Source organism: Cherax quadricarinatus, chromosome 32, assembly GCF_038502225.1.
Source record: "Cherax quadricarinatus isolate ZL_2023a chromosome 32, ASM3850222v1, whole genome shotgun sequence".
In the NCBI taxonomy this organism is placed as follows: domain Eukaryota; kingdom Metazoa; phylum Arthropoda; class Malacostraca; order Decapoda; family Parastacidae; genus Cherax; species Cherax quadricarinatus.
Window position 1 is genome coordinate 19020600 of NC_091323.1, and position 25524 is coordinate 19046123.

The window sequence follows — 25524 nt, forward strand, 5'->3', positions numbered from 1 at the left end:
TCCAGCAACAGCTGACTGGTCCAGCAACAGCTGACTGGTCCAGCAACAGCTGACTGGTCCAGCAACAGCTGACTGATCCAGCAACAGCTGACTGGTCCAGCAACAGCTGAATGTGGTGCAGCAGCAGCTGACTGATCCAGCAACAGCTGACTGGTCCAGCAACAGCTGATCGTGGTGCAGCAGCTGACTGATCCAGCAACAGCTGACTGGTCCAGCAACAGCTGATCGTGGTGCAACAGCAGCTGACTGATTCAGCAACAGCTGATCGTGGTGCAACAGCAGCTGACTGATTCAGCAACAGCTGACTGCTCCAGGAACAGCTGATCGTGGTGCAGCAGCACCTGACTGATCCAGCAACAGCTGACTGCTCCAGCAACAGCTGACTGATCCAGCAACAGCTGACTGGTCCAGCAACAGCTGACTGATCCAGCAACAGCTGACTGATCCAGCAACAGCTGACTGGTCCAGCAACAGCTGATCGTGGTGCAGCAGCTGACTGATCCAGCAACAGCTGACTGGTCCAGCAACAGCTGATCGTGGTGCAACAGCAGCTGACTGATTCAGCAACAGCTGACTGCTCCAGGAACAGCTGATCATGGTGCAGCAGCAGCTGACTGATCCAGCAACAGCTGACTGGTGCAGCAGCAGCTGACTGTGGTATGATAGTATTTCTCACCCTTTTTACCACTAGAAGCTTTCTTGGGGCCCATGGTCACTTATTTTGCAGATGAAATCACCAAAAACGCTGTAATAATACGAAATGTTCTGATTGTATGCTTGGATGTTACCGCGGAGGCTGGCTTGTAAACAATGCCACCTGCGGAACATGTGAGGCTGGCTCAGGCCGCACATTAGATGCGTCTAGGACGAATAGCGTTGAGCGAGTTTTTTAGCGGTATGCGGGGCAAAATTTTATGTTAAAATGTATCGGTATGCGGATTTAACGTTATGTGATGCCAACGGTATGCGAGGGTCCACTGTACTTGGAAAGTACTCGAGGGCTTGGTCCCAAATTTGCACACTGCCATAACAAAGTACTGGAGTGAGAGATATGGGAGGAAGTGTAAAATAAACCCAGTGAGGAGCAGGGGTGCAGTGGGGACAATAAGGGAACACTGTATCAACATCCGGGGTCCCAGACTATTCAGCATCCTACCAGAAGATATCAGAAATGGCTGAAACAAGTGTAGAAGCCTTCAAGAGGAAACTGGACAAGTATCTTCACCAGGTGCCAGATCAACCAAGCTGTGATGTATATATGGGGCATTGGACCTCTAGCAGCAAGCACCAGACGAGCCTGGAACATGGCTGAGCTCTGCGAGTAGTTAAAATCTTGAAACTCTTCAAAGATAAAGGTATATCTACTATTGTCAAGCAATAAAGAAATTATAAAAATATTAAAGTGGCAATCAAATCTAAGCTAGTCTAAAAAGGCAGAGAAATTATCATAGAGATTAAAAGACTGTTGTTTTTGTGGATAAGAGGGAAGCAGATAAAGGGAGATGCTATGCCTGCAAGTTATATGTATGTCTGTAAGATAAATTTATGATGATTTAAGACACTATTTACCCTCAGATAGTGATGCTATTCCATATGTTGATTTTAAATCTAGCGAAGGATGATTTGAGGTTTTCAAGAAAAAGGTTGATATTAAAAGTGTTGAGACATGGTAAGGCTTCCAGTGCTGATAAGGAAGCTGCAGAAGCTCCTTATCACTCAAACAAGAGCTGCCTGCAGATCAACAAACTTCCTCTAAAGGTTATGTTACTGTTGGATAACGAACTAGGACATGATTCCGAACTTGCCCAATCTATGGAGGCAGAATTTAAGTTTGTTACAATTAAACTCCTCCCACCCACCCAACACTACTCCTCTCCTTATCTGTGGACCAACAAGTGATTGTGAATTTCAAGAAAATTTACCCCAATATGTTTGCCAAGTGCTTTGCAGAGATGACATATGAAATTGTAATAACATAACACAATGCCAACAAATCATGGAATGGGTGGAGCTTGAACCCATGGAAAGCGAGTCCTAAAGCTCACAGGCCAGTGCATTAACCATTTGGCCAGCAGACTTAATTAAATAAGACTCATCCAACTAGGTATATTTCTATACACCTCCCTGTGGTGTATAGAAATATACTTAGTTGGATGAATTTTATTAGAGCCATCTGGCTTAGTGGTTAACACTGGCCTGTGAGTTTTGGGACTCGCTTAACGTGGGTTCAAGCCCCACCCATGCTGTGATTTGCTTTGCAGAGATTTCGGGAGACAGAGCCATCGGCCTCAAGGAGTTCTGGAAGACTTAGTTGAACATTTTAGATTATGTGAAGCTTATGGGGAATTTCTGGAATGAAGTTCTACCCAGTGCCTCAGTGCAGCCTGTAAGAACTTGTGGCCTTTAGTCACTTATGATTTTGAAGGATTTGAAGCTCAGGAGGATATAAACCAGGAGACTGTCACTCTTGGTGAGGCAGTGGGGAAAGATAACCATGGCATAACAGCTGCAGTAATTCAAAAGTTTTGTACTATTGAGAAAGAGTGAAAATAATAATAAGATATAAGAAAGCACTAAGGCATTGAAAAGAGTGAACACTTTTTCTGTGTTTTTGAAGATAATGTTTTATCATATCTTAAGAACTTCAGAAGAAAGTGGCAGAAACAAACAACTCTGGACAGGTTTTTGAAGAGGCAGCAATGGGAAGGAACTTCTCTTGGCAGCCAGTACCTTCCACTCCACCCTCTTCCCCACCACCACATCACCAACTCTTCAAGTCAGAGGTTCAGTAGTAGCTTCATTTCTGGGGTCTTGAAATGAATTACCATAAAAGCATGTATTCTGAGGTTTGAGTTACAATAGTTTTGAGGTACAATATTTCTTCTGTCACAGATTAATATCATAACTCGAGGGACAACTGTATTGTAGCTTTTACTTTTCTTCTGTTTTATTCTTACCACCCAAATGGTTTGACAATCTTTCTAAGAATATGTGCTCTTATACTGTACACTTTTGGCTCAACCCATTCTTGCTGCCGTCTTCACGACAGTGACGTGTATGTAATATCAGTGACAAGGTGTTCTTTAAATATCTTTCCTGGAATTTTAGATGTTTGTGCTTGGCTGGCTGTACAGTGGAGCAGAAGAGCCGTGATGGAATACTGGCAGAAGTTTCAGCTATGGCTCAAGGATTTGATGATATTGCTGACCTTCTCAATAAACTTCGAGGAGTAAGTAACATTGTATGCAATAATTAAAATTAAGATAATTCATCTTGCAATTGAAGCTGTTCCTCACTTCTGAAGATCTATTCCTAGTGAAAAATTAATTATCTTGGTGTTCTTCGTATTTTTTTTTAAATAATTATTTTGTAAACATCTTTACGAGATTGTGTAGTATTTTCTATTCAAGTGCTCTAAGTATGATATTCTGTTTAAATTTCTAACCTGTTGGCTAATTATCCAGAAATATATAAAGTTTAAATTTATATAAAGTATAGAACAAATTTGCTATAAAATTGATATACAGTGGACCCTCCACTAATGAGCGCATCCACGTGTGAGTTTTTCCAGATACGAGTAGCCGCTTGGTCAATTTTTTGCTTCCTTATGTGAGGGAAATTTCCAGATGCGAGCTGGCCTCAAGGGTGAGGGGCTGGTGAGGGGCTCTAGCTCTTGATCTAGGGAATTGGATCTCATTTGTTTGTTGGAGTATCTTATTGAAACTTGAGCAGTGTATGAGGAAAGATGCTTCTTAACGTACACCAAAATTGAAAGAATTCTGACTGTAAATAACGAAGTTCACTTGTCAGCAATTAGCCGGCCCTTAGCGGTATATTTTCGTATGGTTTTTATATTTGTGTTCTCGTTTTTTTGGTCTCATTTGATAGAATGGTAGATATATTACAGAAATAGATATGATTTTGATTGCTTTCACAACGAAAAGTATCTTGAAACTGAGCTCTGAGTGGCGGAAATGTTTGATTTTTGCCGATGTTCAAGAGTAAACAAATGACATCACCGTCCAATACCTGTCTGAGTGGCCATTCCAATATGCAGTCATGAATTGGTTGACATTATTTATACAATTATTACAATAATGCAGTAGTCTGCATAACAGTAAATCTTCTATTTTTTGTGTGAATAAAAATTCCAAATGGTAAGCAAGAGTATTATAAGAATACATACTGTACTAATAATAATAATAATAATAATATGTATAATATAATAATTATATACTTAATATAATATAAATTATTATAAGAATACATACATACAATAAATAATACGTAATTATAATAATAATAACACCTAGGTAGTAGGTTGGTAGACAGCAACCACCCAGGGAGATACTACCATCCTGCCAAGTGAGTGTAAAACGAAAGCCTGTAATTGTTTTACATGATGGTAGGATTGCTGGTGTTTTTTGTCTGTCTCATAAACATGCAAGATTTCAGGTACGTCTTGCAACTTCTACTTACACTTAGGTCACACTACACATACATGTACAAGCATATAGTATATACACACCCCTCTGGGTTTTCTTCTATTTTCTTACTAGTTCTTGTTCTTGTTTATTTCCTCTTACCTCCATGGGGAAGTGGAACAGAATTCTTCCTCCGTAAGCCATGCGTGTTGTAAGAGGCGACTAAAATGCCAGGAGCAAGGGGCTAGTAACCCCTTCTTCTGTATATATCACTAAATGTAAAAGGAGAAACTTTCGTTTTTCTATTTGGGCCACCCCACCTCGGTGGGATACGGCCGGTGTGTTGAAAGAAAGAAATAATAATAATAATACTATAAGTGAGTTTCGGATCGCCACCACTAGATGTTGGTATGTGTATCAAAACATCTCCGCTCAGGGAGGAAGGGAAATTCTTGTGCTTTCCTTAAGTTTCATGCAGTTATTTTGCAAAATTTCTTGTTTCTAACCATCGTTCCTAAGAAAGCAAGTGCAAAGAACAGTGATGAGAAGAAAAAAGAGGATGATTTCCATGGAATTAAAGCAGGAACTCGTGCATAAACACTAACTAGGTGTAGCATTAAGAGTGTACCATTAAGAGCATAGCAATTAAATGATTAAGTGATAGAAAAAGGACGATCTAATGGAGTTTGCCTTACAAACACACTGTTTTCTGTTGTAATAAAAGCACGGGAAGGTATGAAGTCAGTAGGAGGAATGGCCGCCATGGTGGCCATAACAACAATGGCAGCCACTAACAGTACTCGCATGCTTAATATTTCATTCATTCTAGTGTATACGTATATCATGTGTCGAGATCGCTAACTTCGTGAGAGCATAATTCCATAAGTTTTCCATCAAATTTCGTACTTTTTATGTCATTATGATCGGGAAAAGATTCTCTATCTTTTCATAAGAAAAAATTATTATTTTTTTTTTTCAGAAAAATTTTCGACCCTGAGAACAAGTGTTATTAATATTGTTTATTATGTCATATTAGATGAATTGTGATAGATAAATAGGCCTGGAATTCCACTGGAATGAATTGTATTTCAGTTAATTTAAATGAGGAAAATTGATTCTGCAAACGAGCAAATCCAGATGCGAGCAAGGAATGGAACAATTAATCTTATTAGTGGAGCTTCCACTGTATCTTTGAAGTTTCGAGAGTTTAACTACTCTTAGAGCCCGGCCATGGGCCAGGCTCATCTGGTGCTTGTCTGATCAACCAGGCTGTTGCTGCTGGAGGTCCACTGCCCCACATAACCATCACAGCCCATTTGATCTGGCATCTGGTGAAGATACTTGTCCAGTTTCCTCTTGAAGGCTTCTACACTTGTTCCAGCCATGTTTCTGATATCTCCCGGTAAGATGTTGAATAGTCTGGGACCCCGGATGTTGATACAGTGTTCCCTTATTGTCCCCACCGCACCCCTGCTCCTCACTGGGTTTATTTTACACTTCCTCCCATATCTCTCACTCCAGTATGTTATGGCAGTGTGCAGATTTGGGACCAGGCCCTCGAGTACTTTCCAGGTGTATATTATCATGTATCTCTCTCTCCTCTGCTCCAATGAGTACATGTTCAAGACTTGAAGGCATTCCCAGTAATTAAGGTGATTTACTGGCTCAGTGCAAGCCGTAAACAATCTCTGTATTTGTTCCAGCTCTGATATTTCTCCTGCTTTGAATAGGGTCATCAGCACTGAGCAATATTCTAAATGAGGGAGCACTAGCGATTTGAAGAGTGTCACCATCGGCATTTTCCCTTGTTTTGAAAGTTCTCAGTATCCACCCTGTCATCTTCCTGGCTGTCGTGATCTTTGTCCTGTTATATTTCTTAAAAGAAAGGTCAGCTGACATAATTATTTCCAGGTCTTTTACATATTCTTTTTGCTCTATTTAGTGACCCTCTTGAGTTTTGTATACGTATAGTGTTCCTTTTGAGTTCTTCATTCTTTCCATACCTAAGCAGCCAGAACTTATCCCCATTGAATGTCATGTTCTCCACTGCCCACTGGAAAATCCTGCTTATGTCTTCCTGTAATTTTTCAGTGTCCTGTACCATAGTGACTTTTATGCTTATTTTAGTGTCATCTGCAAATGATGATACAAAAATGTGATGGGTGTTTTGATCTATGTCTGCTATAAGGATGAGAAACATCAAAGGTGCCAGGACAGTGCCTTCAGGCACTGAGCTTTTGACCTCGCTGATGCTGGATCTTGCTCTGTTTACTACTACTTATGTTCTGTGTGTTAGGAACCCGAAAATCCATCTGCCTACCTTCCCCATAATACCCATGGACCTCATTTTGTGCTCTATCACTCCATGATCGCATTTGTCAAATGCCTTTGCAGAAGCTGTGTAAATCACATCTGCATTTTGGTCTTCTTCCAGTACCTTCTTAATTCTGTCATAATGGTTCAGCAGCTGTGACAGGCATGATTGTCCTGCTCTAAAACCATGCTGGTTCAGATTATGCTCGTATGTGAAAATTGTAATCTGCCGTCTCATCACTCTTTCAAAGATTTTTAAGATGTGAGAAGTTAGGGCTACTGGTCTGTAATTTTTAGCTAGTGCTCTACTACCTCCCTTATCCAAAGGAGCTATGTCTGCACTCTTTGAGGCCTCCAGTATTTCACCTAGATCTAAGCTCTTTCTCCTAAGAATACTGAGGGCTTGTGCAAGTGGTACTTTGCACTTCTTTATAAATAGAGCATTCCATGAATCTGGTCCAGGTGCTGAGTGAGTGGGGATGTTGTCCATTTCTTTTTTGAAATCTATGGGATTTGTACTAATGTCCGTTTGTTTTTCTGCACGGCGTTCTGCTGGAGCGAAAAATATTTCTGCATTTTCTACCTTGCTGTCATTTAGTGAGTTGCTGAACACTGACTCAAACTGTTTTTTTAAGATTTCACTCATTTCCTCTTCATCGTCAGTATATGAATCTCCTCTCAATAATGGTTCAATTCTACAGGTAGTTCTTAGTTTGAATTTTGCATAGGAATAGAAATATTTTGGGTTTCTTGCAATATCCTGTATGGCCCTTTTTTCCCTTTGTACTACTTCTGTTAGGCATGATATCCTGAGTTTTTGCTCTAATTCAGTGATCTCTCAGCTAAGCCTGTCTTTCCTCTGTTGCAACATATTTGTGTTTCTAAGCAATTCAATAACTCATTTTCTTCTTCAGTACCATCTCCTATGCTCTCTCTATACCTGATCATCATCTGGGTTTCCTCAATGGTATGTGCTTCATACATTGTATGCTTCTGTATTCAGCTTCTCTAGGCACTGGTGGGGATTTAGGGTGCTCAAGTCTGATTCTCAGAATATGTCTGATAACTCTTGGTTTATTTTTTCCCAGTCAATTCTACGGGTGTTAAAACTAAACTTACTAAACATTCCTTCTCTAACATAAGTGGTGCAGTTCCCTAACCCTGAGTTAATACTCATTTGAACTTCTATGATGTTGTGATCAGAATATATTGTTTTTGTAACTGTTATGCCTCTGATTAGTCTCTGATTGTAAATATCAAATCCAGTGTATTTTCATTTCTAGTGGGATCAATTATCTGTTGGTTCAATAAGTACTTTTCACAAAACCTCATTAGTGCCCTAGTGTGTGCCTGTTGAGCCAGGGTGCTTCCCGGAGATGTTTCTGGTATAACATTGTGTTGCCCCATCTTCCATTTTACATGAGGGAGATTAAAATCACCAAGGAGTAAAATATTTGGTGTGGGATTTTCTAGCCTATTGAGACAGCTATCTATCTTCTTTAACTGATCTGTGAATTCCTCAGCAGTTGCTGCTGACGGTTTATATAAGTACTAGGATAATTACCAAATTCCTATTTTTATCTTTAATACCTAGGATTTCTACTGTATCATTCGTAGAGTTGTTCAGCACTTGTGTGCAGCGGAAGGTATCTTTTACATAGAGTCCTACTCCTCCCTGTGATCTATTAATTCTATCACATCTACACATGTTATAGTTTTCTAAAACATCCCTTGTGTGTGTTTTTGTAAATGCCTCAATCATGGCATTCACTTCTGATAGGAGCCCACTGATATAACTTCTTTCTTTCTTTCAACACACCGGCCGTATCCCACCAAGGCAGGGTGGCCTAAAAGGAAAAACGAAAGTTTCTCCTTCTAAATTTAGTAATAGTATATACAGGAGAAGAGGTTACTAGCCCCTTGCTCCCACTGATATAACTAACTTTGTCATTTTTATTTGATTTCAGGCCCTGAATATTTGTAAATATGAAGCAGGAATTACCATTTGGGATGTTTTGTTTTGCTTTGTGTTTCATTAGTACCACTGGTGATGTACTACCTGGTATGGTCCCTGGTGTACATACCCCTGGTTTCTCTAGTACTGGCTTTGCATTTGTTTATTCGACCCTGATGGGCTGATGCCTGGTTTTGCATGTCACATGTTACCGTTCATCTGTACCCCCTGTACCATTCCCCCTGTTTGACTTTCTTTGGTCTGATCGTTTCTCTTTGTGTCCAAAAAAAGATTGCTGTTCATTTTCCCTTTCTCTGCTTTCTCTCTAATGCCAAGTCCCTTTTACATGATAGTCTGGGTAGCTCAGGTCATAACATTCTCTGGACTGTGTTGAGGTTTTGCACATCACTGGATGGAAGTACCTGCGCTCTTTGTTGAAACGACACTTTCCCTTTCTCAACATGTTGGCACATTTTCTGTTGTTTATTCCAGCAAGTTCTGCCATATAGGCACATACCTTTTGCATAGCATCTGCAAATGTTCTGACTGCCTATATTTACTGATTTTTGTCTTTCCCAAGTTCTGCCACCTGATCTGAATTCTCTTGTTCTCTTTCATCTAGGTGTATTTCTCTTTTTTTTTTCATTTTCATTTGTTCCTGCTCCAGCTTTCTCTTCCTTTCCCCTTTTCTCTAAGTTATGTACCCATGTTTTGGGTACATAGCAAAGAGTAGGTGGAAGGAGGGTGGGGGTGCAAGGAGGGGGCTGGGAGGTGAGAATCTGTGGAAGGAGGGTAGGGGTGTGTGCATGGCACTTGTGCAATTTGTTCCCATATAATTACATCATATATTGTACACTATCACTTGGGATTAATTAAGATAACTCTTATCCACAATTTCAGCTCACTATATCACTGCCCATTCATATCCTTATCCCTTGTTATATCACTTATACGATAGTTCAATATTCATCTAATTGTTTAGTCCACTTCTCTGTCGACCTCTGGCAATAATTATTCGCTGGTGGTGTTCGACCCATGTATATATTCCATACATTATACACTATGTATTGGGTATTTGTCAGATTGTTGTAATCCACAATTTAAGATCACTATGTCGCTGAACATCAATACTTCGTTGCTCACTATGTCACTCGCTATGTTACTTATGACGAGAAGAGTAACAATCTTTCAGTATACAACAATATGACTCACTGTGTGGAAACACCTTTAGGCCTAGTTCACAACCCACTCCCCTTCTATGAAGAAAGTTGAAAGTGAACAAAGAAAAGAGTATGGTGATGAGGGTATCAAATGATTTAGATAAAGAAAAATTGGATATCAAATTGTGGAGGAGGAGTATGGAAGAAGTGAATGTTTTCAGATACTTGGGAGTTGACGTGTTGGTGCATGGATTTATGAAGGATGAGGTTAATCACAGAATTGATGAGGGAAAAAAGGTGAGTGGAAAAGAAGGGAATGTATGAAAGTATAGTAGTGCCAACACTCTTATACGGGTGTGAAGCTTAGGTTGTGAATGCAGCAGCGAGGAGGCGGTTGGAGGCATTGGAGATGTCCTGTCTAAGGGCAATGTGTGGTGTAAATATTATGCAGAAAATTCGGAGTGTGGAAATTAGGAGAAGGTGTAGAGTTAATAAAAGTATTAGTCAGAGGGCTGAAGAGGGGTTGTTGAGGTGGTTTGGTCATTTAGAGAGAATGGATCAAAGTAGAATGACATGGAGAGCGTATAAATCTGTAGGGGAAGGCAGGCAGGGTAGGGGTCATCCTCGAAAAGATTGGAGGGAGGGGGTAAAGGAAGTTTTATGGGCGAGGGGCTTGGACGTCCAGCAAGCGTGCGTGAGCGTGTTAGATAGGAGTGAATGGAGACAAATGGTATTTGGGACCTGATGAGCTATTGGAGTGTGAGCAGGGTAATATTTAGTGAAGGGATTCAAGGAAACCGGTTATTTTTATATAGCCGGACTTGAGTCCTGGAAATGGGAAGTACAATGCCTGCACTTTAAAGGAGGGGTTTGGGATATTGGCAGTTTGGAGGGATATGTTGTGTATCTTTATACGTATATGCTTCTAAACTGTTGTATTCTGAACACCTCTGCAAAAACAGTGATTATGTGTGAGTGAGGTGAAAGTGTTGAATGATGATGAAAGTATTTTCTTTTTGGGGAATTTCTTTCTTTTTTGGGTTACCCTGCCTTGGTGGGAGACGGCCGACTTGTTAAAAAAAAAAAAATTATGAATGTTTAAAAAATTTTGGTAGGGTACAGTGGAACCTTGGTTTTTGTCATTAATTCATTCCAGAAAGTCTGACGAAAACCGAATTCGACGAAAACTGAAGCAATATTTCCCATAAGAAATAATGTAAATCCAATTAATCTGTTGCAGACACCCAAAAGTATTAAAAAAAAATACAATTTATAAAGAATAACTATAGTTTTGCATACAGAAAACAGTGATAAATAAATATAAAGGACTAATGAAATGGATAAATGAACATTTAATATCACTTTTTACCTTTATTGAAGACTCTTGTTGGCGTATGGAAGAAGCGAGGAGGGGAGAGGGAGGAGGAGAGGTTATTGGTTGGAAGTGGAATCCCCCTTCATAAGGGCTTCAGGTATCAGGTCCCTGTCTGGGGTTACTTCCCTTCTTTGTCTTTTGCTGGCACCTGACCCCTGTTGCACAAAAAATCTGTCCAGAGAGCTCTGTTTTTGGTGTCTCTTTAAGATTTGCCTAAAATGGGACAGGATATTTCTCCACAAAACTTTGCAACTCAGTCCACTTTGCACATATGTCCTTAATCACTGAAGAAGGCTCATTCTTCCCTCTCTCTTCATCCTCCTCTGAAGCAATTTTCTCAGTTGCGATCTATTACTGTTCCGGTTGAAGGTGTTGCAGCTCTTCAGTGGTTAGCTCTTCCTTGTTGTTGTCCACCAACTCTTCCACATCCTGGCCACTCACATCCAACCCCCGTAAATTGCTATGAGTTCTTTCTTGAATTCTGTCGTGTTTCTCGCCTTTTTTATCAAAGGGCTAGCACTCGGAACTTTCTTTGGCTCCATGGTGGCTTATTTAGCAGTCGCACTCAATACACAAGCACAAAAAATAATGGATTATTATGAAATGTTTCGGATGAATGCAAAGGGTAATGCTCACTTGACGAGAAACAGCCAGACTGACTCAGAACGCATGGGATGCTTTGTGTGGGTGTGGGCAGGTGGACATGTTCGGAATGGCGGACTGACGAAAACTGAAGTGATAAATGAAAACTGGGACAAAATTTTGACGAAAAAAGTCATCGAAAACCGAATTCAACGAAAACCAAGGCAAACGAAAACCAAGGTTCCACTGTACAGTGGTACCTTGAGTTTTGAACAGCCCCTAACTCAAGCAGTTATGTAAATGTATTTTTGTAAGTGTATTTTTTGGGGTCTGAAACAGACTAATCTAATTTACATTATTCCTTATGGGAACAAATTCGGTCAGCATCGGCACTCGAACAGCCTTCTGGAATGAATTAAGTTTGTAACTCAAGGTACCACTGTTTTATCATTCCAGTTTGGAAGTGATCATTCTAAATTGCTTAAACATATTAAAAAATGTATAAAATAAAAATTTAAATGGGCATGTTAAAAAACAGTCCCAGTTTATACCGGTCGTATCCCACTGAAGCAGGATGGACCAAAAAGAAAAACAAAAGTTTTTCTTTTTAACATTTGTAATGTATACAGGAGAAGGGGTTACTAACCCCCTTGCTCCCTGCATTTTAGCCTCCTTTTATGACATGCATGGCTTAAAGAGGAAGAATTCTGTTCCACTTCCCCATGGAGGTAAGAGGAAATGAACAAGAACTATTAAGAAAATAGAAGAAAACCCAGAGGGGTGTGTGTATATATATGCTTGTTCATGCATGTGTAATGTGACCTAAGTGTAAGTAGAAGTAGCGAGATGTACCTGAAATCTTCCATGTATCTGAGACAGAAAAAAAGACATCAGCACTACTACCATCTTGTAAAACAGTTACAGGCTTTCGTTTTACACTCGCTTGGCAGGATGGTAGTACCTCCCAATTTAAACTCATGTACCATTTATTATCAGGTATAAGTCAAGTTTTTATTATTAAAATATTCCCAAAGTTATACTCTACCATCATGAAAGTGCTTAACACACACACACACACACAAAAAAAAAAATGAAAATTGTTTTAAATGATGCCAACAATTCATGTGGGAAAAGTTACTGGAGAGTACATATCTAGATATATAAATGGCACTGCAGTATCTATTATATTTGAAGGGTTGCAGTAATGATGTAAATTTTAAAATTAAATTACCAGTTCAGTAATATCACATTGCTACTGTCTTAACTTGCATGGACATGACCAGATCCTGTAACTCAGTGGTGATTCTGGTGATTCAAAGGATATAAAAACACTGTGATGACTGCTGATGCAGGAAACTGCTGATTTAGTCTCGTCTGTTCAGTCTTGTGACTCCTGCGGTGATAAAGGTAGAAAGTTGAAAGTGAACAGAGATAAGAGTAAGGTGTTGAGGGTATCAAACATTTTAGATAAAGAAAAATTGGATAGCACATTGGAGGGAGGGAGTATGGAAGAAGTGAATGCCTTCATATTTGGGAGTTGACTTCTCAGCGGATGGGTTTATGAAGGATGAGGTTAACCACAGAATTGATGAAGGAAAAAAAGCTAAGTGGTGTGTTGAGGTATCTGTGGAGACAAAAAACGTTATCCATGGAGGCAAAGAAGGGAATGTACGAAATTGTAGTGGTACCAACACTTTTATATGGGTGTGAAGCATGGGTTGTAAATGCTGCAGCGGGAGGTGGCTGGAGGCAGTGGAGATGTCCTGTCTAAGGGCAATGTGTGGTGTAAATATTTTGTAGAGAATTCATAGTGTGGAAATTAGGAGGTGTGGAGTAACTAAAAGTATTAGTCAGAGGGCTGAAGAGGGGATGTTGAGGTGGTTTAGTCATTTAGAGAGAATGGAACTAAGTAGATTGACTTGAAGAGTGTATAAATCTGTAGGAGAAGGAAGACTAGGTAGGGGTCGTCTCTGAAAAGGTTGGAGGGAGGGGATAAAGGAGGTTTTGTGGGCAAGGGGCTTGGACTTCCAGCAAATGTGCTTGAGAATGGTTTTTAGGACTTGACGAGCTATTGGAGTGTGAGCAGGGTAATATTTTGTGAAGAGATTCAAGGAAACTGGTTAGCTAGACTTGAGTCCTGGAAATGGGAAGTACAGTGCCTGCACTTTAAAGGAAGGGTTTGGGATATTGGCAGTTTGGAGGAACGTCTAAGCTGTCATATCTGAGCGCCTCTTCAAAGACAGTGATTATGTTTGAGTGATGGTGAAAGTGTTGTATGATGATGAAAGTTTTTCTTTCTTTTTTTTTTTTTTTTTTTTTTTTTCCTTCTTTTTGGGTCACCTTGCCTCAGTGGGAGACAGCCGACCTGTTATAAAAAAAATCAGCATTATCAACAATTTTCTTGGAAGATATGGAAACACTGCATATATTAATAACAGCTGTTGCAGAAATTAACCTGATTTTCTAGCATTTGTTAGGACCTAAGTTATGCCTCCAGCTTATGCCTGGGAATGTGTGAATATCTTGTTGTATGTCCTGAGTCATCTTATGTTCTGTAATATACAGTACCTATAACATTATGTGGGATCAGATAATATCTAGTGATTTCAGCAAAGCTCCACTAATTTAATAGATATTCAGAGAAAGAATGTATTGAATGGGTTTTGTTTTTTCCTTAATCCTGTTTTTTTTTTTTTCCTTTAATATTTTTGTTTGTTCATCTCACAAAGCTTCCTGTTTAACTACAGCTCCTTGATCTTCTTGACAGTTTGTTGTATTGTGGTTTCTTTACTAAAATTTCAATATCACTATTTCCTCAGGAACAGCAGCGAGAAGAATACATTCAGCAGCTCATTCCAAGTCCTTCATCTATTCCACGGATAAAAGTTAAAATCTTGGGTCATTCGGGGGCAGGAAAGACAGCTCTTGTTGAAACACTTAAGACTGGTTACTTCTCTTCTTTCTTCCGCAGGAGTAAAAGTACCATATCAACCACATCCATCGGATCTACTGGAAAAAGTAGGTTATTGAGAAATTCATTCTTAAGTGGGAATATGCCTTTTTCCATAAAACGTTTTTCAGTTATGTGCTTTCCCTGGGGAAATTTATTTATAATAATGAAATGGAAGTGTTATGCTGTTTAGTACTAAAATTATGCACTCAGAACAATTATGAACACTATTACTTGCCAGGAAAAATGTGTTCAGCTTATCTTCTTAATATTGCTACCAGAGAAAGAATATAGTATTGTATTGTGGATGGCACTGCTGTATTTAATACTTGGCTTCATTAGAGCTTGTGTAATGATCCCTGCCAGTTGGCTGTGAATATATTTGTAGAGGTCCTAGTTCAAGGGCGGGCAACCTTTTTAAGTGTGTGATAAATTTGGCCAAATCTTTGATACAAAATCTTCTCATGTGCCAACTAAAATTTAAGGGAACATATTATGTGGTGTCTTTTTAAGTATTGTGATAAAATCTTCAGATACGTGTAATCAAAAATCACACCGTATCGGTAAAATCAGAGAATATTGTAAGAATGATTTTGTAAACCATGATATAGAATGAATGGAAAATATTGACGGAATTTTTACTTAAAGGTCACTCGTCCCTGTTGATAGCGTGAATAATTTTTAACAGCCTTTAAATGTATTTCTAGCTGCGATATAAATCCACACAATATAACCCTTTCAGGGTCCATGCTGTAGTTCTACGGCTTTGAGTTGAGGGTCCAAACCGTAAATCTATGCCATGAGCTCAGCTCACTTTGATAAGCTGTGAGCAGTAAATTTGGGCCTAGATATGGAAGAATACATCTGTGTGGTATGTGTGCACCACATAAAACAAATCCTGCAGCACACAGTGCAGAACATCACTCCATCTGAGATCATACATACCCAGGATGACTCGAGTATGGAACACATTCGTACAGCATAATGATGTCAACGAGGTAAAGTCAGTTGATCAAATGAAAATGCTGGCCCACAGATGGCTCTAACTTCATCCTGTTCCCTACTTGTATGTCTCATAACAATAAAAATGCTTTCAAATGAGCTGATGTAGGTAACAGCTCTTAGCTTGTCAATAAAGCTAGGGATCCTTAACCTTGTCAAACCCTGTGTAAAAAAAAAAAAAAAAATTGAGAGAAAAAACTGCGACCGTAATTTTCGATTAAAACAGCAACTTTGCCATGTTTTTTCGTATGTTTTTTATAGTTGTATTTGTGATTTCTTGGGTTCATTTGATAGAGTGGAAGATATACTACAGAAGTAGAGATGATTTTGATTGGTTTTAGTACTGGAAATGGCTTGAAACTGAGCTCAAAATAGCGGAAATGTTAAATTTTTGCCGATGTTTAAGAGTAAATAAATGACCTCGCATATCGAATACACGCCAGCTGGTGGGTCTAATATATATTCACAAATGTGGTGATATTATTTATACAATTATTACAATATTGCATAACAGTAAAAACTTCTATTTTTTGGTTTGAATAAAAATTCATTATGTGAATAAAAAATCCAAATGGAATTCATTTGTAAAGCCTGAAAATGTAACTCGTGAACAGAGAAAATGTTAGTTTAGTGTCAGTAATGCCTGCATTGTTTATTCTGGACCCTATTTTGAACTTTGCATTAAATTGGCCAAATTACCAATTTCTGATCACTTTATTTTGTAGTTGAAACAGTTCACTTGGCGATTTCTTGTGCTCAATTGATAGAATAAAAGTAATGCTAGTGAAATAGCTAAGAATTTGGTCGACTGGAATAATGTAATTGGCCTAAAATAGGAGTCAAAGTTGGCAAAATCGCTGATGCGTAAATATCTTGACACATCAAAATTTGCAAGAGCATAATTTTGTCAATTTTCCATCAAATATCATACTTTTTGTTTTATTACATTCAGAAAAAGATTCTCTACCATTTCATAAGAAAAAATAACATTTTTTTTAAATTCTTGGCCCTTGGTGCACACTTTGAAATTTGGCCTCTGGACCCTGAAAGAGTTAAAAATGCTATTTTTAGCATTAGCAAAAGAGTAAACAATAATTTGATTTATTTATTAGATCAATTAGGTTTTTCATGTTTTTCCACTACATTACAATTCTCAGTGACTTAATAATTTTACTTGACTAAAACACAACAAAAGGATATAAAATTAAAGGTGTTCTCTTATTGATTTTTAATCCCTTAAGAATGATACATAAAAATCACAGAGAAAATACTGTATAATTATTTTACCTACAAAACTACATATTTTTTTTTTTTTTTTTTTTTATTATCACACTGGCCGATTCCCACCAAGGCAGGGTGGCCCGAAAAAGAAAAACTTTCACCATCATTCACTCCATCACTGTCTTGCCAGAAGGGTGCTTTACACTACAGTTTTTAAACTGCAACATTAACACCCCTCCTTCAGAGTGCAGGCACTGTACTTCCCATCTCCAGGACTCAAGTCCGGCCTGCCGGTTTCTCTGAATCCCTTCATAAATGTTACTTTGCTCACACTCCAACAGCACGTCAAGTATTAAAAACCATTTGTCTCAATTCACTCCTATCAAACACGCTCACGCATGCCTGCTGGAAGTCCAAGCCCCTCGCACACAAAACCTCCTTTACCCCCTCCCTCCAACCCTTCCTAGGCCGACCCCTACCCCGCCTTCCTTCCACTACAGACTGATACACTCTTGAAGTTATTCTGTTTCGCTCCATTCTCTCTACATGTCCGAACCACCTCAACAACCCTTCCTCAGCCCTCTGGACAACAGTTTTGGTAATCCCGCACCTCCTCCTAACTTCCAAACTACGAATTCTCTGCATTATATTCACACCACACATTGCCCTCAGACATGACATCTCCACTGCCTCCAGCCTTCTCCTCGCTGCAACATTCATCACCCATGCTTCACACCCATATAAGAGCGTTGGTAAAACTATACTCTCATACATTCCCCTCTTTGCCTCCAAGGACAAAGTTCTCTGTCTCCACAGACTCCTAAGTGCACCACTCACTCTTTTTCCCTCATCAATTCTATGATTCACCTCATCTTTCATAGACCCATCCGCTGACATGTCCACTCCCAAATATCTGAATACGTTCACCTCCTCCATACTCTCTCCCTCCAATCTGATATTCAATCTTTCATCACCTAATCTTTTTGTTATCCTCATAACCTTACTCTTTCCTGTATTCACCTTTAATTTTCTTCTTTTGCACACCCTACCAAATTCATCCACCAATCTCTGCAGCTTCTCTTCAGAATCTCCCAAGAGCACAGTGTCATCAGCAAAGAGCAGCTGTGACAACTCCCACCCTGTGTGTGATTCTTTATCTTTTAACTCCACGCCTCTTGCCAAGACCCTCGCATTTACTTCTCTTACAACCCCATCTATAAATATATTAAACAACCACGGTGACATCACACATCCTTGTCTGAGGCCTACTTTTACTGGGAAAAAATTTCCCTCTTTTCTACATACTCTAACTTGAGCCTCACTATCCTCTTAAAAACTCTTCACTGCTTTCAGTAACCTACCTCCTACACCATACACTTGCAACATCTGCCACATTGCCCCCCTATCCACCCTGTCATACGCCTTTTCCAAATCCATAAATGCCACAGAGACCTCTTTAGCCTTATCTAAATACTGTTCACTTATATGTTTCACTGTAAACACCTGGTCCACACACCCCCTACCTTTCCTAAAGCCTCCTTGTTCATCTGCTATCCTATTCTCCGTCTTACTCTTAATTCTTTCAATTATAACTCTACCATACACTTTACCAGGTACACTCAACAGACTTATCCCCCTATAATTTTTGCACTCTCTTTTATCCCCTTTGCCTTTATACAAAGGAACTATACATGCTCTCTGCCAATCCCTAGGTACCTTACCCTCTTCCATACATTTATTAAATAATTGCACCAACCACTCCAAAACTATATCCCCACCTGCTTTTAACATTTCTATCTTTATCCCATCAATCCCGGCTGCCTTACCCCCTTTCATTTTACCTACTGCCTCACGAACTTCCCCCACACTCACAACTCGCTCTTCCTCACTCCTACAAGATGTTATTCCTCCTTGCCCTATACACGAAATCACAGCTTCCCTATCTTCATCAACATTTAACAATTCCTCAAAATATTCCCTCCATCTTCCCAATACCTCTAACTCTCCATTTAATAACTCTCCTCTCCTATTTTTAACTGACAAATCCATTTGTTCTCTAGGCTTCCTTAACTTGTTAATCTCACTCCAAAACTTTTTCTTATTTTCAACAAAATTTGTTGATAACAGCTCACCCACTCTCTCATTTGCTCTCTTTTTACATTGCTTCACCACTCTCTTAACCTCTCTCTTTTTCTCCATATACTCTTCCCTCCTTGCATCACTTCTACTTTGTAAAAACTTCTCATATGCTAACTTTTTCTCCCTTACTACTCTACATCATCATTCCACCAATCGCTCCTCTTCCCTCCTGCACCCACTTTCCTGTAACCACAAACTTCTGCTGAACACTCTAACACTACATTTTTAAACCTACCCCATTCCTCTTCGACCCCATTGCCTATGCTCTCATTAGCCCATCTATCCTCCAATAGCTGTTTATATCTTACCCTAACTGCCTCCTCTTTTAGTTTATAAACCTTCACCTCTCTCTTCCCTGATGCTTCTATTCTCCTTGTATCCCATCTACCTTTTACTCTCAGTGTAGCTACAACTAGAAAGTGATCTGATATATCTGTGGCCCCTCGATAAACATGTACATCCTGAAGTCTACTCAACAGTCTTTTATCTACTAATACATAATCCAACAAACTACTGTCATTTCGCCCTACATCATATCGTGTATACTTATTTATCCTCTTTTTCCTAAAATATGTATTACCTATAACTAAACCCCTTTCTATACAAAGTTCAATCAAAGGGCTCCCATTATCATTTACACCTGGCACCCCAAACTTACCTACCACACCCTCTCTAAAAGTTTCTCCTACTTTAGCATTCAGGTCCCCTACCACAATTACTCTCTCACTTGGTTCAAAGGCTCCTATACATTCACTTAACATCTCCCAAAATCTCTCTCTCTCCTCTGCATTCCTCTCTTCTCCAGGTGCATACACGCTTATTATGACCCACTTCTCGCATCCAACCTTTACTTTAATCCACATAATTCTCGAATTTACACATTCATATTCTCTTTTCTCCTTCCATAACTGATCATTTAACATTACTGCTACCCCTTCCTTTGCTCTAACTCTCTCAGATACTCCAGATTTAATCCCATTTATTTCCCCCCACTGAAACTCTCCTACCCCCTTCAGCTTTGTTTCGCTTAGAGCCAGGACATCCAACTTCTTTTCATTCATAACATCAGCAATCATCTGTTTCTTGTCATCCGCACTACATCCACGCACATTTAAACAACCCAGTTTTATAAAGTTTTTCTTCTTCTCTTTTTTAGTAAATGTATACAGGAGAAGGGGTTACTAGCCCATTGCTCCCGGCATTTTAGTCGCCTCATACGACACGCATGGCTTACGGAGGAAAGATTCTTTTCCACTTCCCCATGGACAATAGAAGAAATAAAAAAGAACAAGAGCTATTTAGAATAAGGAGAAAAACCTAGATGTATGTATATATATATATGCATGTGCGTGTCTGTGAAGTGTGACCAAAGTGTAAGTAGGAGTAGCAAGATATCCCTGTTATCTAGCGTGTTTATGAGACAGAAAAAGAAAACCAGCAATCCTACCATCATGCAAAACAGTTACAGGTTTTTGTTTCACAGTCATCTGGCAGGACGGTAGTACTTCCCTGGGTGGTTGCTGTCTACCAACCTACTACATATTATGTATATTAAACAGAAGTGAATATTTACCATTTTAGCAGAAAAAATCAACACTTGAGAGAGAAAAATTGTGGACCTTTTATTTATTTACCATGAGTAAGACTTCTGCTGCAGATAATGTATATCAGGCTTATATTTTGTATCCTTGAGAGATATGCATGCACTACTGGTTTCATCCATAAAGCTACTCCTATTACAAGACTTAACAAAGTTCATCACTGAAAACAGTGACTCACAAGAATAAGTAGATGAAAAAATGGTTAGTTATGCTGTTGCAAGGTTCTTCAGAGAGACAAAATTTTGTGGAATAGTATTCCGAGTCCTCAATACCTCGTTTTCTGCATTTCTCTCTGTTACTCCCGTATCTAATCGCTTGTTTTCAATATTTTCCAAGTTAGCTCTATGGTCATCAAATTTCTGTGTCCAAATTGAGCTACTGTAAAATTCAGTCAACTGCATTTCAAAATCATCCATATCTATCCATGAAAACATCTGCAGGTTTAGTTCATCAAGTTTTATACTGTCTGGAAACTTAATGAATTTTGCAGTCTATTCAAGTTTTGTGAACTTAGCAAATCTTGTAGAGAACTGCTCAACAGTTGACTCAATGATGTTTAAAAATAGTGTTTGAAGACATTGGCTGTCTGTTTTGTCATCCTTTGGGAGATTTACAGCGGAACCTCAAATTTCAAACTTAATCCATTCCAGTAGCTAGTTCTAAAGTCGAAAATTTTGAAAGGCGAAGCAATATTTCCCATAAGAAATAATGGAAATACAATTAATCCGGTACCTGGCAGTTCGAAAGAAGGGGCGAGTTCGATAATAGGGACAAAGTTGGTTCAAAAAAAGCGTACGATTTTCGAAGAGTTTGATAAGTGATACGTTCGAAATTTGAGGTTCCACTGTATCTCTTTAGGTTTGGAAAGTATCTAAAGCTCTCTATCTATATCCCTCTTAAAAACCCTTAGCTTCATTGCCAATAAAGTTAGGAATCCTTAACCTGTAAATAGCTTGTCAATAAAGCTAGGGATCCTTTACCTTGTCAAACCCTGTGTAAAAAAAAAATAAATAAATAAATAAATCAGGTGTCTTACCAGAGCCCTGTAATTTAATGTTCAAATCATTTAAATGTTCTCAAAAATCTGAAAAAAAAAAAACAGTTTACAAACCTACACGGTAACAGACATTTCTTTGAGACACTTGTTGGTTACTCAAAAAGAGATTTATATCCAGGCATTCAACAAATTATTTCAAAACAAAACATCGACTAAGCCAACGAACATTGTTGTACATTGTTAGTCCTTTGTATACCGAATCAACCTCCTTCAATAAATTCTGAAATTGTCTTTTATTTGAAGCACATGTAGAAATGTAATTAAGTTTTGTTGACTGTTTGCATCACTTCTTAAAATTCTTTTAGACCAGCTTTTGCACATAAAGCCTCCATGTGTATGATGCAATGAAAGCCTGTCAGTGGATGACCAACATATTTTGCAAACAGATTTACAAACCCTGCTTCCTTACCAATCATGCTGGGTGCATCATCTGTTGTAACGGATACTACTTTTACAATGTTAATTTGTTGAATAGATAATCTATTCATAACTGCTTTACATATTTCAGCCTCAGTGGTACACTCGGGTAGTGTTACAAGATTAATCATCTCTTCGCATGCTTTGTCACCATTACAAAATTGAGAACAAAATTGCTAGCCTAGCTGGTGTAATGTCTACTTTCATCAACACAGTTAGAAAAGAACTTACATGAAGCCAAATCCTTTGTTAATTGTTCCACTGCATTCCTTTCCAGCTTAAGTATCCTATCCTTAACCGTTTTTCTACTCACAGACAAATCTTTAATGCGCTGAATAATCTTTTCTTTTTCTGAAAGATTGTAGGAAAGGAAAGGAGCACATTCTAACCATGCTTCTTTAATCCTTAAACGGTCCAAACAGATCAACATTCAAATTCGTAGTGCTACAAAAGTAGATCTACTTTTATTTAAAGATAATCAGATAAGTCATTCTGCAGTTATGGCACGGGCTTCTACAGTTATTTTTTAACCCTCAAATGGTCCAAACGTATATATACATTTTTTCAACATCTGAAAGTATGTAAAAAAATGTAGATCTTCTTTTTTGTTTTACATTTGAAAACATGTAAAAAAACTTTTATCTACATTTTTTTTTTTGCTATATTTGAATATATGTAAAAAAATTAGCTCTAGTTTTGTAGCAATACGAATTTGAATGTCGATCTGTTTGGACCGTTTAAGGGTTAACTATTTTACTACAACACTTTTGCCTGCACTTAAAAAACCTTAATATATACTATTGTGGCTGTAAGATGCACCATTCATTAAATATTAAAGCTGTTCGGAGGAGGCAAACTGAAATTTATTTAACAGAATTTAAGGAGTATAAAATTTTTACATTATTTTACACACAATGGTCAAATCTGAACTTATTCACTTGAATTTCGTTCTCCATTGTCATATTAGGAGGCACCTTTTTTAAATGTTTGAAGTTATGCCATTGAGGGTTTTGGAAATTACCTTAGCTATTCCTTCAACATTACTGCTACTCCTTCTTTAGCTCTAACTCTATTTGAAACCCCTGACCTAATCCCATTTACTTCTTCCCACTGAAACTCTCCCATCCCCTTCAGCTTTGTTTCACTTAAAGCCAGGACATCCAGCTTCTTCTCATTCATAACATCCACAATCATCTCTTTCTTATCGTTTGCACAACATCCACGCCCATTCAGACTTTCCACTTTGATGGTTTTCTGCTTTTTCTTTTTAGTAAGCTATACAGGCCATTGTTCCCGGCATTTTAGTTGACTTTTACAACTCGCATGGCTTACAGAGGAAAGATTCTTATTCCATTTCCCCATGGATTATTATTATTAATTTAATGTCAGGTCTAGCTTTTTGTGAAAGTGGTAGGAGTGGGCAATGAGGGAGTTACACTTCAGTGATCTACTGTGACTTAAGTCCCACTTAACTTACCCAAATTACTTGCAGGTAATAATTCAGCTAATGCCCTGTAAGCCTCCTGCAGGTGATTTGCTCATATAATAATATTTCATAATACAAGTTAAAGGTTTATTTTTGCCCCCCAAATTTGTTGAGGATAAGCTGGTATATTATCCCTTTAGGAACAGATATTCAGTAATTATTCTGAAGCTCAGATGTTTAACAGTAAGCTTATTCAACTATTAATTTCATGACTGCCTTATTTTAGTAGTTTTTTTGGTCCTAAAAGTGATCTCTGTTTTTGTCACATAGGTCCCTCTGCCATGAAGGGGCATTTTGAAATGGAATCACCTGTAAGCTCTCGTCAGAACTCTCTCACCTTTGAACCCTGTGAGAATTATACCAAAGGCATTGATGTACAGCAGGTAAGGCTCTTCTGTTTAGTTATACAGCACGGAATTCTTCATATGTACAGTATGTAAAGGTAAAGGTTTATGGTAGAACTAGTATTGAAAAGGTTAGGGGCAACACAAAGCAAGATTGCAGAGGAGCAAGAAGGATTTAGGAAGGATAGGGGGTGTGTAGAGCAAGTGTTGACATTGAACCATATAAGTGAGTAGTACTTAGATAAGGATAAGGCTTTTTGTTGCTGTTATAAAATTAGGAAATGCATATGATAGGTTGGATAGCATGTGGAAGATGTTGCAGATATCTGGAATAAGCTATTAAAGGCAGTATAGAAATTTTATTCAAAGTAAAGCTCACGTTATTTAGAAGGGAGAGGGGACCATTTCCCTGTGATAGTATGACAGGGGGTTTATAAAAGAAGTGAATATTAGGGTGATGGGAAGAGGTGTGGGATTTTATTAAAAGATGTTGTCTCTGATACAGAGTGGAAGTTGTTACAGTTGCTCTTTGCTGTTGACACAATTCTTTGGGAAGGATTCTGAAAAAAATTACACTGATTAGTAGATGAATTTGGGAGGGTATGTAAATGAAAAAAATTAAAATTTAGCATAGAAAAGAGTAAGGTGATGAGAGTAAAAGGTCTAAGCAATAATAGATGGAATATTAGATTGGAGGGAGGGAGTATAGAGGAAGTGAATGTATTTAGATATTTGGAAGCTGATTTTTCAGCAGATGGGTCTGTGAAAGATGAGGTGAACTATAGAATAGATGGGGAAAAAAGGAGTTAGTGATGTGGTGAGGCATCTCTTGAAGGAAAGAAGTTTATGTGTGGGGGCAAAAAACAGGGAATATACCAGAGTGTAGTGGCACCAACACTTTTATATGGGTATAAGGCATGAGTTTTGAATGCTGCAGAAAGGAGACTACAGACAGCTGAGATATGTTGGAGAGCAATGTGTGGTGTGAACCTCATGCAGAAAATTTAGAGCATAAAAATTAAAAGGCAGTGTAGGGTGATTAGGACAATAATTTAGAAGGTTGAGGAGGGATTGTAGAGGTGGTGTGGTCAGGCAGTGGTAGTAGGAAAACTTGAAACCCATCAAAGGTAAGAGGATTACAAATCTGGGGTAGAAGGTAGGTGGTGTATGTGTCATCCCAAGAATAGTTGGTGGGAGGAGGTAAAGAAGGCTTTGAGTTTTAGTTCAAGCATCCAGCAAGCATGTATGAGTATGTTACATGTGTTTTCTAATGGATGCACTGTTTGTGTGTGAGCAAGGTAACGTTTATGAAGGGATAAGGGAAAACTGGTGGTTAGAACTGGAATCCTGTTGATGGTAAGTACAGTACCTACACTCTGAAAGAGAAGTGGGGATGTTGCAGTAGGAGGGTCATCTGAATTGTGATTTCAACACAAGACACCAGTTTTAATTATTTTTTTTAATATTAAGTAGTTTTAGTCCTGGTTTAAGTCTTCCTG

The 25524-nt window shown here is 38.6% G+C and overlaps 1 protein-coding gene across 1 annotated transcript in view; it reads left to right on the top strand.

The window, feature by feature from the left end:
• The window catches only part of LOC128690311 (death-associated protein kinase 1-like), a 532947-nt gene that overhangs the window by 365568 nt on the left and 141855 nt on the right, over window positions 1–25524 (top strand). The window contains 3 exon segments of the mRNA XM_070090725.1: window positions 3109–3229; window positions 14628–14826; window positions 23952–24064. Of these exon segments, the coding sequence (XP_069946826.1) occupies window positions 3109–3229; window positions 14628–14826; window positions 23952–24064 (433 nt within the window).